Consider the following 14,419-nt stretch of genomic DNA (forward strand, 5'->3'; position numbering starts at 1 on the left):
GCTTGGCAACTCTGACCTTCAGCTCCCTCCATAGATTTTCGATCGGATTGAGGTCTGGCGACTGGCTGGGCCACTCCATGACCTTAATGTGATTTTTCTTGAGCCAATCCTTTGTTGCCTTTGCTGTATGTTTAGGGTCGTTATCATGTTGGAAGACCCAACCACGGCCCATTTTCAGATCCCTGGCAGAGGGGAGGAGGTTGTCCCTCAGGATTGTGCGGTACATGGCTCCATCCATCTTCCCAGTGATGCGGTGAAGTAGCCCTGTACCCTTGGCAGAGAAACACCCCCAAAACATTATGCTTCCACCTCCATGCTTGACGGTGGGCACAGTGTTCTTGGGGTCATAGGCAGCATTTTTCTTCCTCCACACATGGCGGGTGGAGTTGAGGCCAAAAAGTTCAATTTTGGTCTCGTCTGACCACAAAACCTTCTCCCAATAACTTGGTTCATCTTTCAAATGATCATTGGCATACTTGAGGCGCGCCTCCACATGTGCTCTCTTCAGCAGGGGTACCTTTCGGGCACTGCAGGATGTGAATCCATTGTTGCGCAAAGTGTTGCCAATTGTTTCCTTGCAAACTGTGGTCCCAGCTGCCTTCAGGTCATTTGCTAACTCCTGCCGAGTGGTTGCAGGACGATTTCTGACTGTTCTCAGCATCATTGCCACCCCACGAGGCGAAATCTTCTTTGGAGCACCGGGCCGAGGTCTGTTGATTGTCATGTTATACTCTTTAAACTTTCTGATAATTGCACCAATAGTTGTTACTTTCACATCCAACACCTTACTAATCTTTTTGTAGCCCATTCCAGCTTTGTGAAGGTCAACAATTCTGACTCTGAGGTCCTGTGACAGCTCTTTGGTTTTACCCATGTTGGAGACTTGAAATCTGTGTGATCTGTCTGATTCTGTGGACAGGTGTTTTTCACACAAGTGATTAGTGAGAACAGGTGGCTTCAGGTCAGGTAACAAGTTGATTGGGAGTGTCTAACTGGTCTGTAAAAGCCAGAACTGCTAATGAATACTAAGGGATCAAATACTTATTTCACTCCATGAAATACAAATCAATTAATATATATTCCTTAGATTTATTTTCTGGATTTTCTTTTTAATATTCTGTCTCTCCATGTAAGAATACATCTACCATTAAAAGTATAGAATGATCATGTCTTTATTAGTGGGCCAACGAAGAAAATCAGCAAGGGATCAAATACTTCTTGGACTCACTGTATATAAAATATCTAAAATATCAGATTTGTTTAAGTTTAAATTTTAAGGCTGATTTTCATATATAACATGACGTTTACATTTTAGCAATGAAATAATAATAGTTAGTAGTAAAATAATAATATTCTGGTATGTTATTAATGCATATAAAATATCAGACATTGCTAACATGGCAAGTGATTCCAAACATTTAAAGGCTGATGTGTATGTTTCAGTCTCTGAAATGGTAACTTTATAGGAGAAGGAAAGAATGTTCTTAAATGTAATACTTATTGTTTAAAAATATTTTAGTAATTGTTTTGCTATGGTGTTTACTCAGCAGGTTTACTAGCTTATCTTAGACTGCACTAAATCACTTACAATGCTCCCTCAAAAGCTTTAGTACTATAAGAACAAGAAATCTTGATATCACTTACATATTAAAACCTTTATTTTTACAGAGGAATGAACATATGTAGTGCAGGAAACCGTTGTAGAACAGGAAACTGTTCTGTAGTTACACAACTGGGCACCCACAAAAGTATGTGGCTCACCCATTTTTATTTTTACATCCCACATTTTAAACCATGTCTAGTATTTCATTCATAAATAGACATTATTAGGCAAGCGGTAAGAAAATAAAACTAAAATAACTGACTTACATATTAAGTTTTGGATATGACAGTGACGACATGACGAGGCTCCCCTTCCCCAAAGGTTTTTAAGGGCATTAATGTAGGGCTTATCGAGCCGTATAAGCTCTAGTCATTGGCAAGCGAATGTGTGCCTCGAGGATAAAGGAATTTTGAGCCAGGATCTGGCTTATTCAGCACTTTTCCAGTTGCTCAGAGCTCATTTAGACTATTCGAAAGTAGCCCAGGGGGATAGAAACAGGTATTCAATACCATGAAGGTCCTCTGCGTCTCTCAAAGCAATATTGACTATAGAGTAATGAGGAAGCATGAGGGAGAGCACAAGATAGAGGGAGGAGGGAGAAGAGAGAGGCAGTACGTGCAGAGGGGCTATAGATTTTTCACTTCTTTCATATTAGTTGTCCTGTGCTGTTCTTGTTAGAAACAAATCACGCATGCGTTTTACATGGCGACATGGGAAAAGAGAGGTTTGTCCTGTGTTTATGTGTGTTGTGTGGGGGAGGGTGGGAGGAGGGGACTAAAGCTCTAGCACTTTCCACCCCTGTATAGTGTATTTACATATATATTTCCTCTGATTGGGTACTGCTCACTCTGACAAACTATGTTTTATCGTTTCAAGAAGTGCAGTTAACCTGGCAGTTTTAAAACTGAATGAACAAGGCCTGTTGGACAAATTGAAAAACAAGTGGTGGTACGACAAAGGAGAGTGTGGCAGCGGAGGAGGTGGTGAGAAGGTTAGCCACTATGTCAACAACTGCGGGTAAAAAGATTCCTATGTAACGGGCGCATCTGCCGGGGCCACAGCACGCACACACATCGCTACAAATTCATTTAGCCTGCGATGAGAAACGGAAGACAGCAGTTACTGTCAGAGCACAAACATTCGCCAGTTCATTCGATTATTGCTGATTCTTCCTTTGCTGTGTATCCACACTCACGCACCATATTTAGACTGGAGATACTGAGGCAAATGTGCTCTCCTTTCTTTCCTCCAAGATTTAGCGCATAAAAAAAGTTAATCTGCATCCTTTTGTCGTTCATCTTCTCTCCTGGAAGAGAAGCCGGTACCTGCATCTTTAAGGATGAATAATGCAGGACCTATTCAATGGCTTTGGAAAGGAGCTTCAGCAGACGCATTATGATGGTGCATTTTAGACTTGCACAGAAAACTACTCAAAGCACTGCTATTATAAAGAGCTTACAAATATCTCCATTGCCACTGTTGGTATTGCTGTAATATTTAGCAGTTGCCAAGGACACTTTCCTGGATATTTTCTCCAAACCTTACAAGTATCATTCGAAAGAGACCGTTTCTCATTGTTAGATGGACTTGCACTTGCCCAAGGAAACTTTCAGTAGAAAATAAACCAATAAACCAAAATGAGACGTGCAAGAATGAGAAACCTATATTTCTATAATTCATTTCTAATTTTACCTCATCCATTTTACCCCCACCAATTACCCAATCCCGCTAACAGACACCTGTGCTGACCAACATCACACTAGGAATGATGTGAGGTGGAAATGCCATCAACCCACCCCTGAGAGAGCATGGCCTGCTGATGGCAAGCAGCATGGTGTGGGATTCAAACCAAGAATTGTGAAAAACCTTTTTGCTTAATCTTAAGGTTCCAGACCAGGGATGTACAGTCCTGGTCTTGGGGATCTACTACTCTATAGAAATGCAACACGCCTGGCTCAAGAACCATTGAGGAACCTTCATAAGTACTGTAGGAAAATCAGCTGCAGTGCTTTATGTGCAACTGCACGCATGTGTTTTTGCTGGTGTGTGCCAATGTTTGTGGGTTAACAGTAACTGCCTCCGGCATTTGACCAGAAACCGGCCGTGGCAGTATGTGCCCGTTGCCCAAAGCGATGGAGCAGGGTCCCATTCATATGTCTGTAGCTCCGCCCCCCACCCTCCCAGGCCCTAACGCTTTCAGCTCCAGGAGCATAGAGACATGTACTCCAATGGGACCCCGCCCTCCGTCACTTTGCCAGTGCAACTGCTATGTCGGCTATTGTAACTGAATAACATAAAATAACATGTCCTATGATGTTATTTATGTTATTTCCCCTACGTGGTTGAAGAACTCCCGTAAACCTTGCCGTTTTGAAACTGAGTGAATCAGGCATCTTAGACAAGCTGAAAAACAAATGGTGGTACGATAAGGGCGAGTGTGGACCCAAGGACTCGGGAAGTAAGGTCAGTCTCCACAAGTCTGGGACCATCACTGTTGTCTAAATGCTCGCACAGACATGGTGACAGCCTGTGTGTCAGTGAGAGAGAGAGAAAGCTAGAGAGCGAGAAAGATGGGGAGGAAAAAAAACAGTCATGCGTTTAGATACGGCAGGCACTTGTTAAGGGAGGAGGACATGTCAGTTTCACTATACACCACTTATGTAATAGGTAAAAATAACAAGTGTACCACTTGGTGTAGGTACTGAGCTTCAAGCAGTGTAGCAGTTTCTCCAAGCCCTGCTCAGTTTTCCTCCCCGAGTTTGAAATGTCTTGCTGTCTTGCTAAAAAAAAACCTGTCGCTACACCAACAACAGCTCTAACACTCTGCCTGAGAAAAGAAACCACTAAGTGACTTGGCTGTTAGATTTAAATCTTAAAGGGGAATTCAATCAATTTCTCAACATTTGAAAAAAAAAGGATTAGATGTAAACAGTGTCTTTCAGAGTGGTTTAATAGAGATCAGATTTGACAAATCAGATTTGTTCACAGTAGTAGTGATAGGAACCAGACGTCTCAAGTGTTTAGAGTCTTACCACAGGCTCATAGTTTTTATAAATCATGAGTGATATGTGACTTATATTCCTATTTATGACTCTATTATAATAGATGAACAATGTCAGAACATCCCTCCCTGTGATAAAATCACAGTAACGCACAGTTTCGAGTAGCTTACTGCTTTTATAAAACGGTGGTCAACATAAAATATGATAAATAAATCAATGGTCATGAATGTATTTATTTACAAAAACATTTACAATAAGCCATTCTTCCGCTACACAATGTAGTCTGTTACCACTGAGCACTGTTGGGAATGAGGGCACGGGTTCAGCTATAATAATGTGACATTGTGTGTATTCCAGAGTTTTTTTTACTTAAGTAGAAATGCTCAGATGTTTGTTGTCCTTCTGAAGAGACTCTTACTCTATAAGAGAAGTTGCAGACAGTATAGGGCTAGCTTGGGGCTGTGTTTTTAATTCTTTAGCTCCAGAAGCTGGTTGAGTAGCATTAGCTTAACCAAGCAGTCTAAAGCACTGCATTTCTTTCCTGAAATCATGCTATTGAGGGGGAATTGAATAAAAAATGAGAGACAAATAAATGAAACTAATAAATGACATATGTGAATAATATTCACAATAACCCTTCCTACACCATTTAGTGTAAACTCTGGTACATAAGCAGTCTAGTTAGACTCTGTTATTCTGTTAATCTCAAAGGTTTCCATTTTCAATATGTTGCAGACTGTCTGACTGACAGTGTCGCATTAAAAAGGAATTCAGGTGTTGTAAGGTGATCATAGGTGTGCGTATGTTGTGTATTTTACCATAAGTTTGAACACTGCTCAGCCAATTAAGTTTTATTAGCAAAAAAAATCAGTTAAAATTAAATTAAACTGCAGAAACTGAGACCACACGTGGGCCTGCAGAAAGATGTTAAAGGCTGCCTCACATAAAGTGTTTTACATGTAATAGGTTTGAGTTTGCAATCTGATGACAATCTGAGACGCTGCTATATGATAGTTTTGAGTGTTTCGTGTTTTGGCCTGAAACATGTTTTTATAAATCCACTTATGGCAGAGAGACACATGCTATAAGGCAAAGTAGGTATAGACCCCCATTTTTTTTTTCCCTCAGATGCATCCCTGATCATATTTACATATAAAATCAGAAGGCATGTAGAATACACTGGTTGTTTTAGATAATAAATAAAATGACGATTCCTGGTTCCTATTGTAAAGCATTCGTGGTCGGTACATCTCTCTAGGATGCACTGCTTCACATCTAAACACTCTTAATGACTTTGTTTACATTTCTGTAACTAAATTATGCAGAAATGTTGAAAGATCTGTGGAATTTCCCTTTAAGCGTGAGCATACACAGATTTGCTGCATGACAGACCAACCATTATGAGCCTGATTCTTTCGGACCCCTCAATGGAAGCCTCAGATGCGGAGCTAAGCCGTCAAAACCTAAGTCCTGTGTCTCATCTCTTTAAGAGAATTCACAGTGTGTAATTACATATGCAGTGATAACGAGGGTTAGTAATCCACTCCAAAGTTTAACAAAAAACTGTTGGCATTTTTTTTTGTATTGAGTGAATTTGCATTAATTGTTCTGCGTTATGGGGTTGTAGATCGATGCCTGGTTAGTGAAAAGCAGATAAGGTGGCGTAGTCACATGCAGAAGTAAAAAGGGCAGTAAGATGCAAATTCTGAAGGTAGTAAAATGCTGACTGTGAGGAGGTGCACTGATTTATATGTGTACATTCACATGTATGAGAGTGTGAGTGTGTTTGTGCATGAGAGAGAATGTAGTCTTGTAGAAATAACTACCAGTAGAGAGTAGAACTGTGCTTTGTGTGTCTGAATGGGTTCCGAATGGGTCCATATATGTGTGAGTGTGTGTGTGTGTGTGTGTGTTGCGTCTTGTATATCATCCGTTCCACTAACTCTCTTTCCCCCTTCCTCCTGCCTCCAGGACAAGAGCTCTCAGGCCCTCAGCCTCAGTAATGTGGCTGGGGTCTTCTACATCCTGGTGGGGGGTCTGGGCCTGGCCATGCTGGTGGCCCTCATCGAGTTCTGCTACAAGTCGCGAAACGAGGCCAAGAGAATGAAGGTGGAAGCGCCTGAACAACACCGCCCTTCTAACTCTCCTGACCCCGCCCCCATCCCCAGCCCTGCCCCCAGCCCACCCCACCCCATCCTGGGGCCCAGTCCCACCCACAGCACTCAAAGCTTAGCCACATATAGAGAGGGTTACAACGTCTACGGGACTGATGGCGTAGAGATGTAGGCGCTCAGACGTACGTAGGGTGTCCTGCTGTAGTAAGTGGAGCTCCTCTGTACCGCTGCAGTAGCTTTGCCGTGTTGAGCGTGTGAACCCGTGGTAAAGCTGCTTGTGTTTTGTGACGTCCTTCATCTCGTCTCCTCGCCATGTGGTCCAGAGTGGAGATTTCTGCATCTTGCACATTTGTCTGTAGCCATTATAGCCATGGTTTGTAAATTTGAATCCCATTGGTGCTAAAGATATCTGTGGCTGAGGGTCTAAAAAAGTGGAGCTGACCTTTCCCTGCTCTCCCAACAAATACAGTAGGGTTCAAAAGGCAAAAATGTTTGTTTTGCATTATTTCTTTATTTTAGACAAAATATTTTATTACAATTATATTATTATCATGACAATCTCAGTGAAACTGAAGATTTTTTAAGTGAATTTCAGAGTTTCTTGTATTTGGTAGATCCTACTTTTGCTGTTTTAAAAATGTATACTTCACAAGTCTGTGCAAAAACCTGATAAGAAGATCAAAGATCCACCAGAGAGTCATTTCTATTCAATGGTATGACCAAAAAACCTTTTTTTAAACCATGGTCAAAACAAAAGTTTTAAATTTACTGTTTATAAAACTATAGAAATGTGTATAAAAAGCACAGATTTTCAGTGTTGTCTCTAGGCGTTTGGACTCCACTGTGCTTTTCTTCTGGCTGTATCGTTGCAAGGATGTACAAGCTTTAAAGAAGATTTGCTAAAAATTTAATTCAACCTAATGTTAAAAAAACAGACCACCTAAGTTGTGTTGTCGTTCTGTACTCAGCGTTTTGCCCATATTATGACCTTCAAGTGTAAGCTGGATTTCTCTATGATAAAAATGAATTATCCCTTCTGAGCTGGATCACATGTGTTGAGGCAGGAAATAGCTCAAGTTGTGCGAGGCAAGCACTCCCCAGAACTAGACCCGACAACTATTGCCTTAGTGTAACCTAATACAAGCATCCTTAAGAGGTACCTTAGGCCTGCGAGCCACACGTTGGACTGACCTTGGATAGCCTATACAGTTTATTCTTAAAAACATAGTTAAATATTTATACTTAATCAATTCTAACAGTGTGACCTTTCACATGCATACCACAGAAATATCATTCAAAATTTGCAACACCTTAAATTAGTTGGTGTGAGGAAAATAGAATTTGTCATTTATTAGCTTAATGCTATTTCTGCCAACCCTCTGTAAAGCTTGTCCATGCTTGCAACCATGGCTTCAAATAAATACATTTGTGGGCAGAGCATGGACTTTTGGGTCAGTTGGTCCTGGTCTCCGGGTGGGAGGAATGACCTTGTCTCCCTCTCCCTCTATTGTCCAGTGTGGGGATAGCCAGTCTGTTAAGCCCAGGGCACACTTATCTAATGTTCCCCAGCAAACACCAACAGACCCAGACAGTTCTGGTTAGTTTGCCAGATCTTTGTGATTGTTAGGAAGTTGGAGAACGTTCTCCTCCATTCACAGTCAGTTAATTCAGCTTCTCAGTTCACTGTCAACAATTTTAATACTGGTATTTGTTGGGGAATATTAGGCTTCAGCTCATGCAACAGCATTGGGCGCGAGTAATGCAAAGGTGCATATGTAAGCCCTCATCCTCCTGGCTTAGTAGCATTGTGCGATAATAGGAGACCTAGCTAGCAAGTGGGAAATTGGCAACTGGGATAAAACTGGGTTCAAATGAAAGAAAAAGACATCCCTCAGCACATTCAGTCACCACAGTGCAGAGCAGCAGTGCACACAGCAGCAGCAGATACAGCAAGTAGCCTCACACCTGACAAGACATCAAACACGACTTGTAAGATTCCATAATGTGCACAAACACATCTGTGAGCTCAGTAGCCTTCATTAGAAACACTCATTATCAAACAGTAATTTGTTGTCCTGTAGAAATGCAGGACTTTGGCAGGTGCGTTTGAGATGCTTCATTGCTGAAGTGTGTTTTAATCTGGTGTTTTGTCTGTGCTTGCTGATAATGTGTGTGTTCACTCAATCAATGATGATTTTGAGATGCTGCTCTCTCTCACTTTTTATCTGTGGCACCTAACATGTTTCTTCTCTCTCTCTCTCTCTCTCTCTCTCTCTCTCTCTCTCTCATTTTCTCCCTCTATGTCTCTTGCCCTGCCTTTTCTCTTCTCCTGTTTACAATCCACTCCAGCTGACCTTCACTGAAGCCATGCGGAACAAGGCTCGACTGTCAATCACAGGGAGCGTGGGCGAGAATGGGCGCGTCCTGACCCCTGACTGCCCGAAAGCCGTCCACTCTGGCCCTTCCCTGCGACAGAGCTCCGGGCTGGCTCTGGTTTCATCCGACTTGCCATAAAAACCAAAAACGATCAAGTGCCTTAAAAATTCCACAGAACCACAACTAGCAGAACAACCAACCCAAACAGCAACAACGGTTTCAGAGCTGAGAATTCACCGTGACCAATCTTTAGATGGACAATGATCAGGGGCCCTTCGGCTGCTCCGTACACTGAAAAACACTGGGGGAGAAGAGTACAGATTCACTGTGGGGCCGCAATGAGATATGCCAAGAGATGTTTTCAGCACAGACAGCGAGCCGTCTGCAGCCTCGTTTTGCAGCCTCTTTTAAGAACACGTGCTCAGGGCTGCACAAGCAGGAGCAAACGAAGAGGAGAAATGAAGGAGAAAGAGGGTAAGAGGACCACTAAACTGTAATTCTGGAACAGAACTTGACTTGACGTGAAAACACGCTTGTTCTAACACCTGGCCGTAATCCTTGCCAAACTAAAGCATTGGGACAATATGGAAAGCTAAAAAGGGGGCATTTCTATGGCCAAGAGGGTTTCAATTGTAACATGAATAATAATAATAATAATGAATAACTCAAACAGTATTAATGATACTTACTAAAAACTGTGAAGAAGAGTAAATGTATATTCTATGAAATCATAACTAAAGAAATTATTTACATCGCTTTGTAAATAGAAATGAAGACTGTACAACTCGCTTGCTTTTTAAACAAATGTAAATAGCTGATTCTGTAGTGGACAAAGTATAATTCTCTTTTTTAACCATCTTTAGAAAAGAATTCATTGCAATAATGGATAGAAAATGTGAAGAAATAAAAAAAAAATAAAAATGTTTTATTTATATAGACATACAGTATGTGAAAATCTATAAAGTGAAAACAATGGGCATGTTATCAACTGCAGTGGAAATGTGCTCAGCTGAATCTTGGGGAAGGGCGAGTCTACGGTATATCTAAACGAAAGCCCTTCCCTAACCCCCATGCCCTGCATACTCACTGTGCAGTTGTAGACCATGGAACTTTCTAGACTGTTTTGTTTTCCTCAGAAACAAACTTTATTTTTTTTATTTTACGTGGTTGGTCAATTCACACATGAAAATTGATCATGTCTGAATTTTCAGTAGTTTTAATATTTCAATGTCTGCCCGTTCATTTTAGAGCAGCCGTGTGTTTATGAATGAAATATTGAGAATATATGTGGGTGGTAGAAATTCTTACATTAATCATAAAATAAAGGAAACTTTTCACTAAAGCTACTTTATCAACTAAAGGGAAAAAAGTAAATCTAAAAAAAAGAGTGGAGTGTATAGAAAAAAACACTAAAAACTCTGAAGACACTGTATTGTTGAGAGCCATGGTCAGAGCCCGGCTTTGGCCTTTTCTACAAAACACTGTGTAACCTCATCCAGGCCTTTGAGCATGTTCTCCTCCAGAACCTGTAGCAGTGGAGCAATGGTCTCCAGCCAGAAGAATGAATCTGTCCGCACAGGGCGCTGGACTTTACTGGACATCTGGACTTAAAGGACAGTGAAAGGACATAAAAGCTTCAGGGCACTGCAATGGGACACTGACCTATCCTGTTCAACTGACTACTGCCCAAACCTCCTTCAGACTGGCATTTTACCTTACAAAGTGCAATTTCTGATCTGCTTTATGTTCTTATCTCCACTTCAGTTTCCAAATGAAAGGCAACTACAGTCACTCCTCCATAAACACACAACCTCCCTCTCTCATTCTTTCCCCCCCTTTAGTCTGATTATTTGTTTGAAGCATTAAAATCCGTAACACTTGGAAAAAAGGGGTTCTTCAAGGGTTCTTCATTAAAGGCAATGGTAGAACCATGGTTGAATGTTTTTTTCCTGGTTACATCCTTCTTCATATTTCTGAAAAACCTTTTGTTGATGGTTCTACCAGGAACCTTTTAAAAATGGTTGTTCATGACACTAAGGTTGCACACCGTTAGGACTCAAAGAACCCTTTTTCCCTAGAGTGTACATGAATCTGTGGAAACACTTCCTATGAATGCTGTATACATAATTCATGAGTAATACATTTATAATGCATTACATGTCATGCATGCCTTGTAATGAATGGCATAAACAGTCATACACAGTGATAAGAAGTACTTAGAGCTTCACATATACCACAACAGGAATATACAGCCATTATAAAGACCACTTACATACCATAATGCATTTATAGCAGTAAATTACCACGATAATCATCAACACAGATTATGAATAATCATGAATGTATCTCTGTAAGCTCTGATCTACATATTAAACATTAACATCTTTGGTTTGTCATCAGGAAATCACCAGATCTACTGAAGTATTTTGTTATTTAGGATCTAATAATAATAATAATAGGAGATCTACTAAATCATTTCCTTTAGGATCTAATAATATATCTGCTAAAGCATTTTCCTTTAGGATCAAATAATAGATCAACTAAAGCATTTTCCTTTAGTATCTAATAATAGATCCACTAAAGCATTTTCCTTTAGGATCAAATAATAGATCTACTAAAGCATTTTCCTTTAGGATCTAATAACAGACCTACTAAAGCATTTTCCTTTAGGATCTAATAATATATCTGCTAAAGCATTTTCCTTTAGGATCTAATAATAGATCTACTAAAGCATTTTCCTTTAGTATCTAATAATAGATCCACTAAAGCATTTTCCTTTAGGATCAAATAATAGATCTACTAAAGCATTTTCCTTTAGGATTAAATAATATATCTGCTAAAGCATTTTCCTTTAGGATCTAATAATAGATCTACTAAAGCATTTTCCTTTAGGATCTAATAATAGATCTACTAAAGCATTTTCCTGTACGATCAAATAATAGATCTACCAAAGCCTAATAATAATATAATATCTACTAATGCATTTTCCTTTAGGATCTAATAATGGAAGGTATAGTAAAGGATTTTGTTCTATAGGATCTAGTAAGTTGAAATAGAGGATTTTCATGAACAGTGATCTAGAAGTGATCTAGAGGATTTTCATGAACAGTGATCTGTGTATACACTCTTATGTGACAATAACTACTTAGAATGACTGTGCCACTCATTATTACTTGTGCCGCAGAACACATTATAAACTGTGTGTATAGTTTTGTATAAAGCATTCACAGAAAGTGTTTATTCCTGCCACAAAATGAAGGTGACCCAGCTAAACACGTCTTTGTCTAAATTACTTTAAAATGTTTTAAAGTTAATAATATATTTTTGGGGAAAATGGATGAGCCAAACATGTCCATTGCTTACTGTTTTCTGAATGTCATTCATGTGAAGTCAGCCTATGACAAGAACACAACCGAGCTTTTCTGTTGACAAATGTTCTCTGAATGTTGTTGATGATTTCAGAAACATATTGTTTGTTAAATGGGGAGTTCACCAAAATCACATCTGATCCCTATTAATCCTAAACTAGTTATGTTGTGTCCCAGCTGATCTTATCAACAACTACAACAAGCAGCTAGATATAATTAATCCCAGTACAGCTCCAGATACACACATGTGTGATTTCAGGCAGATAAAAGGCAGTTTAAACAGATGGCTTGTGCTCCTGAAATGTCGTTTATGATTAAGAGAGTCAGCAAAGTCATTATGAGGAACATTTTTGTCTGAGTTAGTCGTGGTGTGTGTGTACAGTGTGAGCAATGTGTATTTTTCATTAGGAGTTCTATGGGAGTGTGAGAGGCAGAGTTATTTGAATTAGACTACTATAAAAATAATTAAGCAATTGATCTGAAAATATTTAAAATGCCTAATAAGTACCCAGAACAACTCAAATGTGCAAAAAGTGAACTCCCTCTTCTCATGTTATGAGGTCATACCTTGTTAGCTGGGGTAAAAGTCAATCACTGTAGTATAAGAAGTAGTAAAATGTTCATATATATGAACATGTTTTATGATTCAAACATTTCACACAACATTTCACAACACACAAATTAACCATGACATTTACAGAAATTCCAAACATCTAATCTCTACAAAAGATGACTGACAAAGTAAACATTTCTGTTGGACTGAATGAAAGCTTTTTGCATATGAGGGTTCTTTTCTGAAATGTAATTTTGTGTATTTGAGAAAATGTGCTGGATCAAGTGCAATTTTCCTTTCATGTATGAGGGTAGAAGTGTCCAGAAAATGAGTTATCAAGCAAAGAGCAGATCCTTGAAAAAGCAAGCTTCTTTAGTACAGTGACGAAGTACGTCGTCTGTTACGTCCACTACAAGCAGGCAAATGGATACAGCAGCCGTGGTTCACAGTGAGGATCCTTACATGTGGAGGGGTGGAGAGCTTTTCTGTGTAGCTCTGTAAAGCTCAAATGAAAAGGGTGTCCTACTTTGGCTAAAATTGTAAATATTTATTTTGATCTTCATTTTTTTAGTAAAATATTAATTGCAAATGTTTTGTGTTTGTCTTTATTGGGGACTGGAGGGTTTTCTTGGGGACACACAAGTAATTGGTATCTTGTGAGCTAGTTTGGCGAGCAAAGCTTGTTTCCAGATTTCTCTTAAACAATATAATTCAATATATTAACAATATTAATAGTCAGTTTTCACACTGAACTGGAAAGATTAGGAATAACATAATAAAAATGTTTAAAAAAAAATTAAAACTTAACAGTGCTTAACATTACTGATTTTAATCATCGCCACGGTGTCACACTGGTTTAGAGAGAAATAAACATGTACGAGTCTGGCGAGTCTTGGAGCATGTCACATAAATGAACTCGGTCCATACAGGCAAGTTAATTTAGCAACCATCGGCATGCAGTGCCATCAAGCAGTTATTTCCAGTCACACAAAACAAGCCCTCCACCTCTATGAATGAGGAGAGATAAAATTCAAAGTCAAACTTGAAGATCAAATCACCTTTTTAATACCATATGTTAATACCATATTTTATACCAATGATAAAAAACTGAGTAGTTTGTAGCTTTCGGCTCAATAACGCACAACCTCCACTAGCAGCATAGCCTCCAGCTGATTGGCTCTTTTTGCTCAAAGGGTGGGATTTTGTCATATTTCAACCAGTCTCTTCATTGATAATGTCTCTGATTAACTTTCCTCTAACTCGTTTTCTTCTCTGACCGCTATGCCTACTCTCAATCACAGCTCTAATCTTAATGCACAGATATGATTGTGTGATATTTACAATGCCTGTGATTGGTCTGTGAGTTGTCTGGGCTGCTAAACCTGTACCGCAAGGCTAGAGAA

The 14,419-nt window shown here is 39.6% G+C and overlaps 1 protein-coding gene across 6 annotated transcripts in view; it reads left to right on the forward strand.

The window, feature by feature from the left end:
* The window catches only part of gria4b (glutamate receptor, ionotropic, AMPA 4b), a 129,335-nt gene extending 115,730 nt beyond the window's left edge, over positions 1-13,605 (forward strand). Inside the window, exons 14-16 of one of the 6 annotated variants that reach the window (XM_072661264.1) lie at positions 2,480-2,594; positions 6,577-6,714; positions 9,069-13,605. In XM_072661264.1, coding sequence (XP_072517365.1) covers positions 2,480-2,594; positions 6,577-6,714; positions 9,069-9,233 — 418 coding nt within the window. In that variant the 3' untranslated portion in view covers positions 9,234-13,605. Of the gene's footprint in view, positions 1-2,479; positions 2,595-3,951; positions 4,080-6,576; positions 6,924-9,068 lie in introns of those variants that run through there. The other 5 variants (XM_072661265.1, XM_072661263.1, XM_072661261.1 and 2 more) reach the window with 5 other exon arrangements.
* The last annotated feature ends 814 nt before the right edge of the window (positions 13,606-14,419 follow it).

Source organism: Salminus brasiliensis, chromosome 18 (assembly GCF_030463535.1).
Source record: "Salminus brasiliensis chromosome 18, fSalBra1.hap2, whole genome shotgun sequence".
NCBI classification, from domain to species: Eukaryota; Metazoa; Chordata; class Actinopteri; order Characiformes; family Bryconidae; genus Salminus; species Salminus brasiliensis.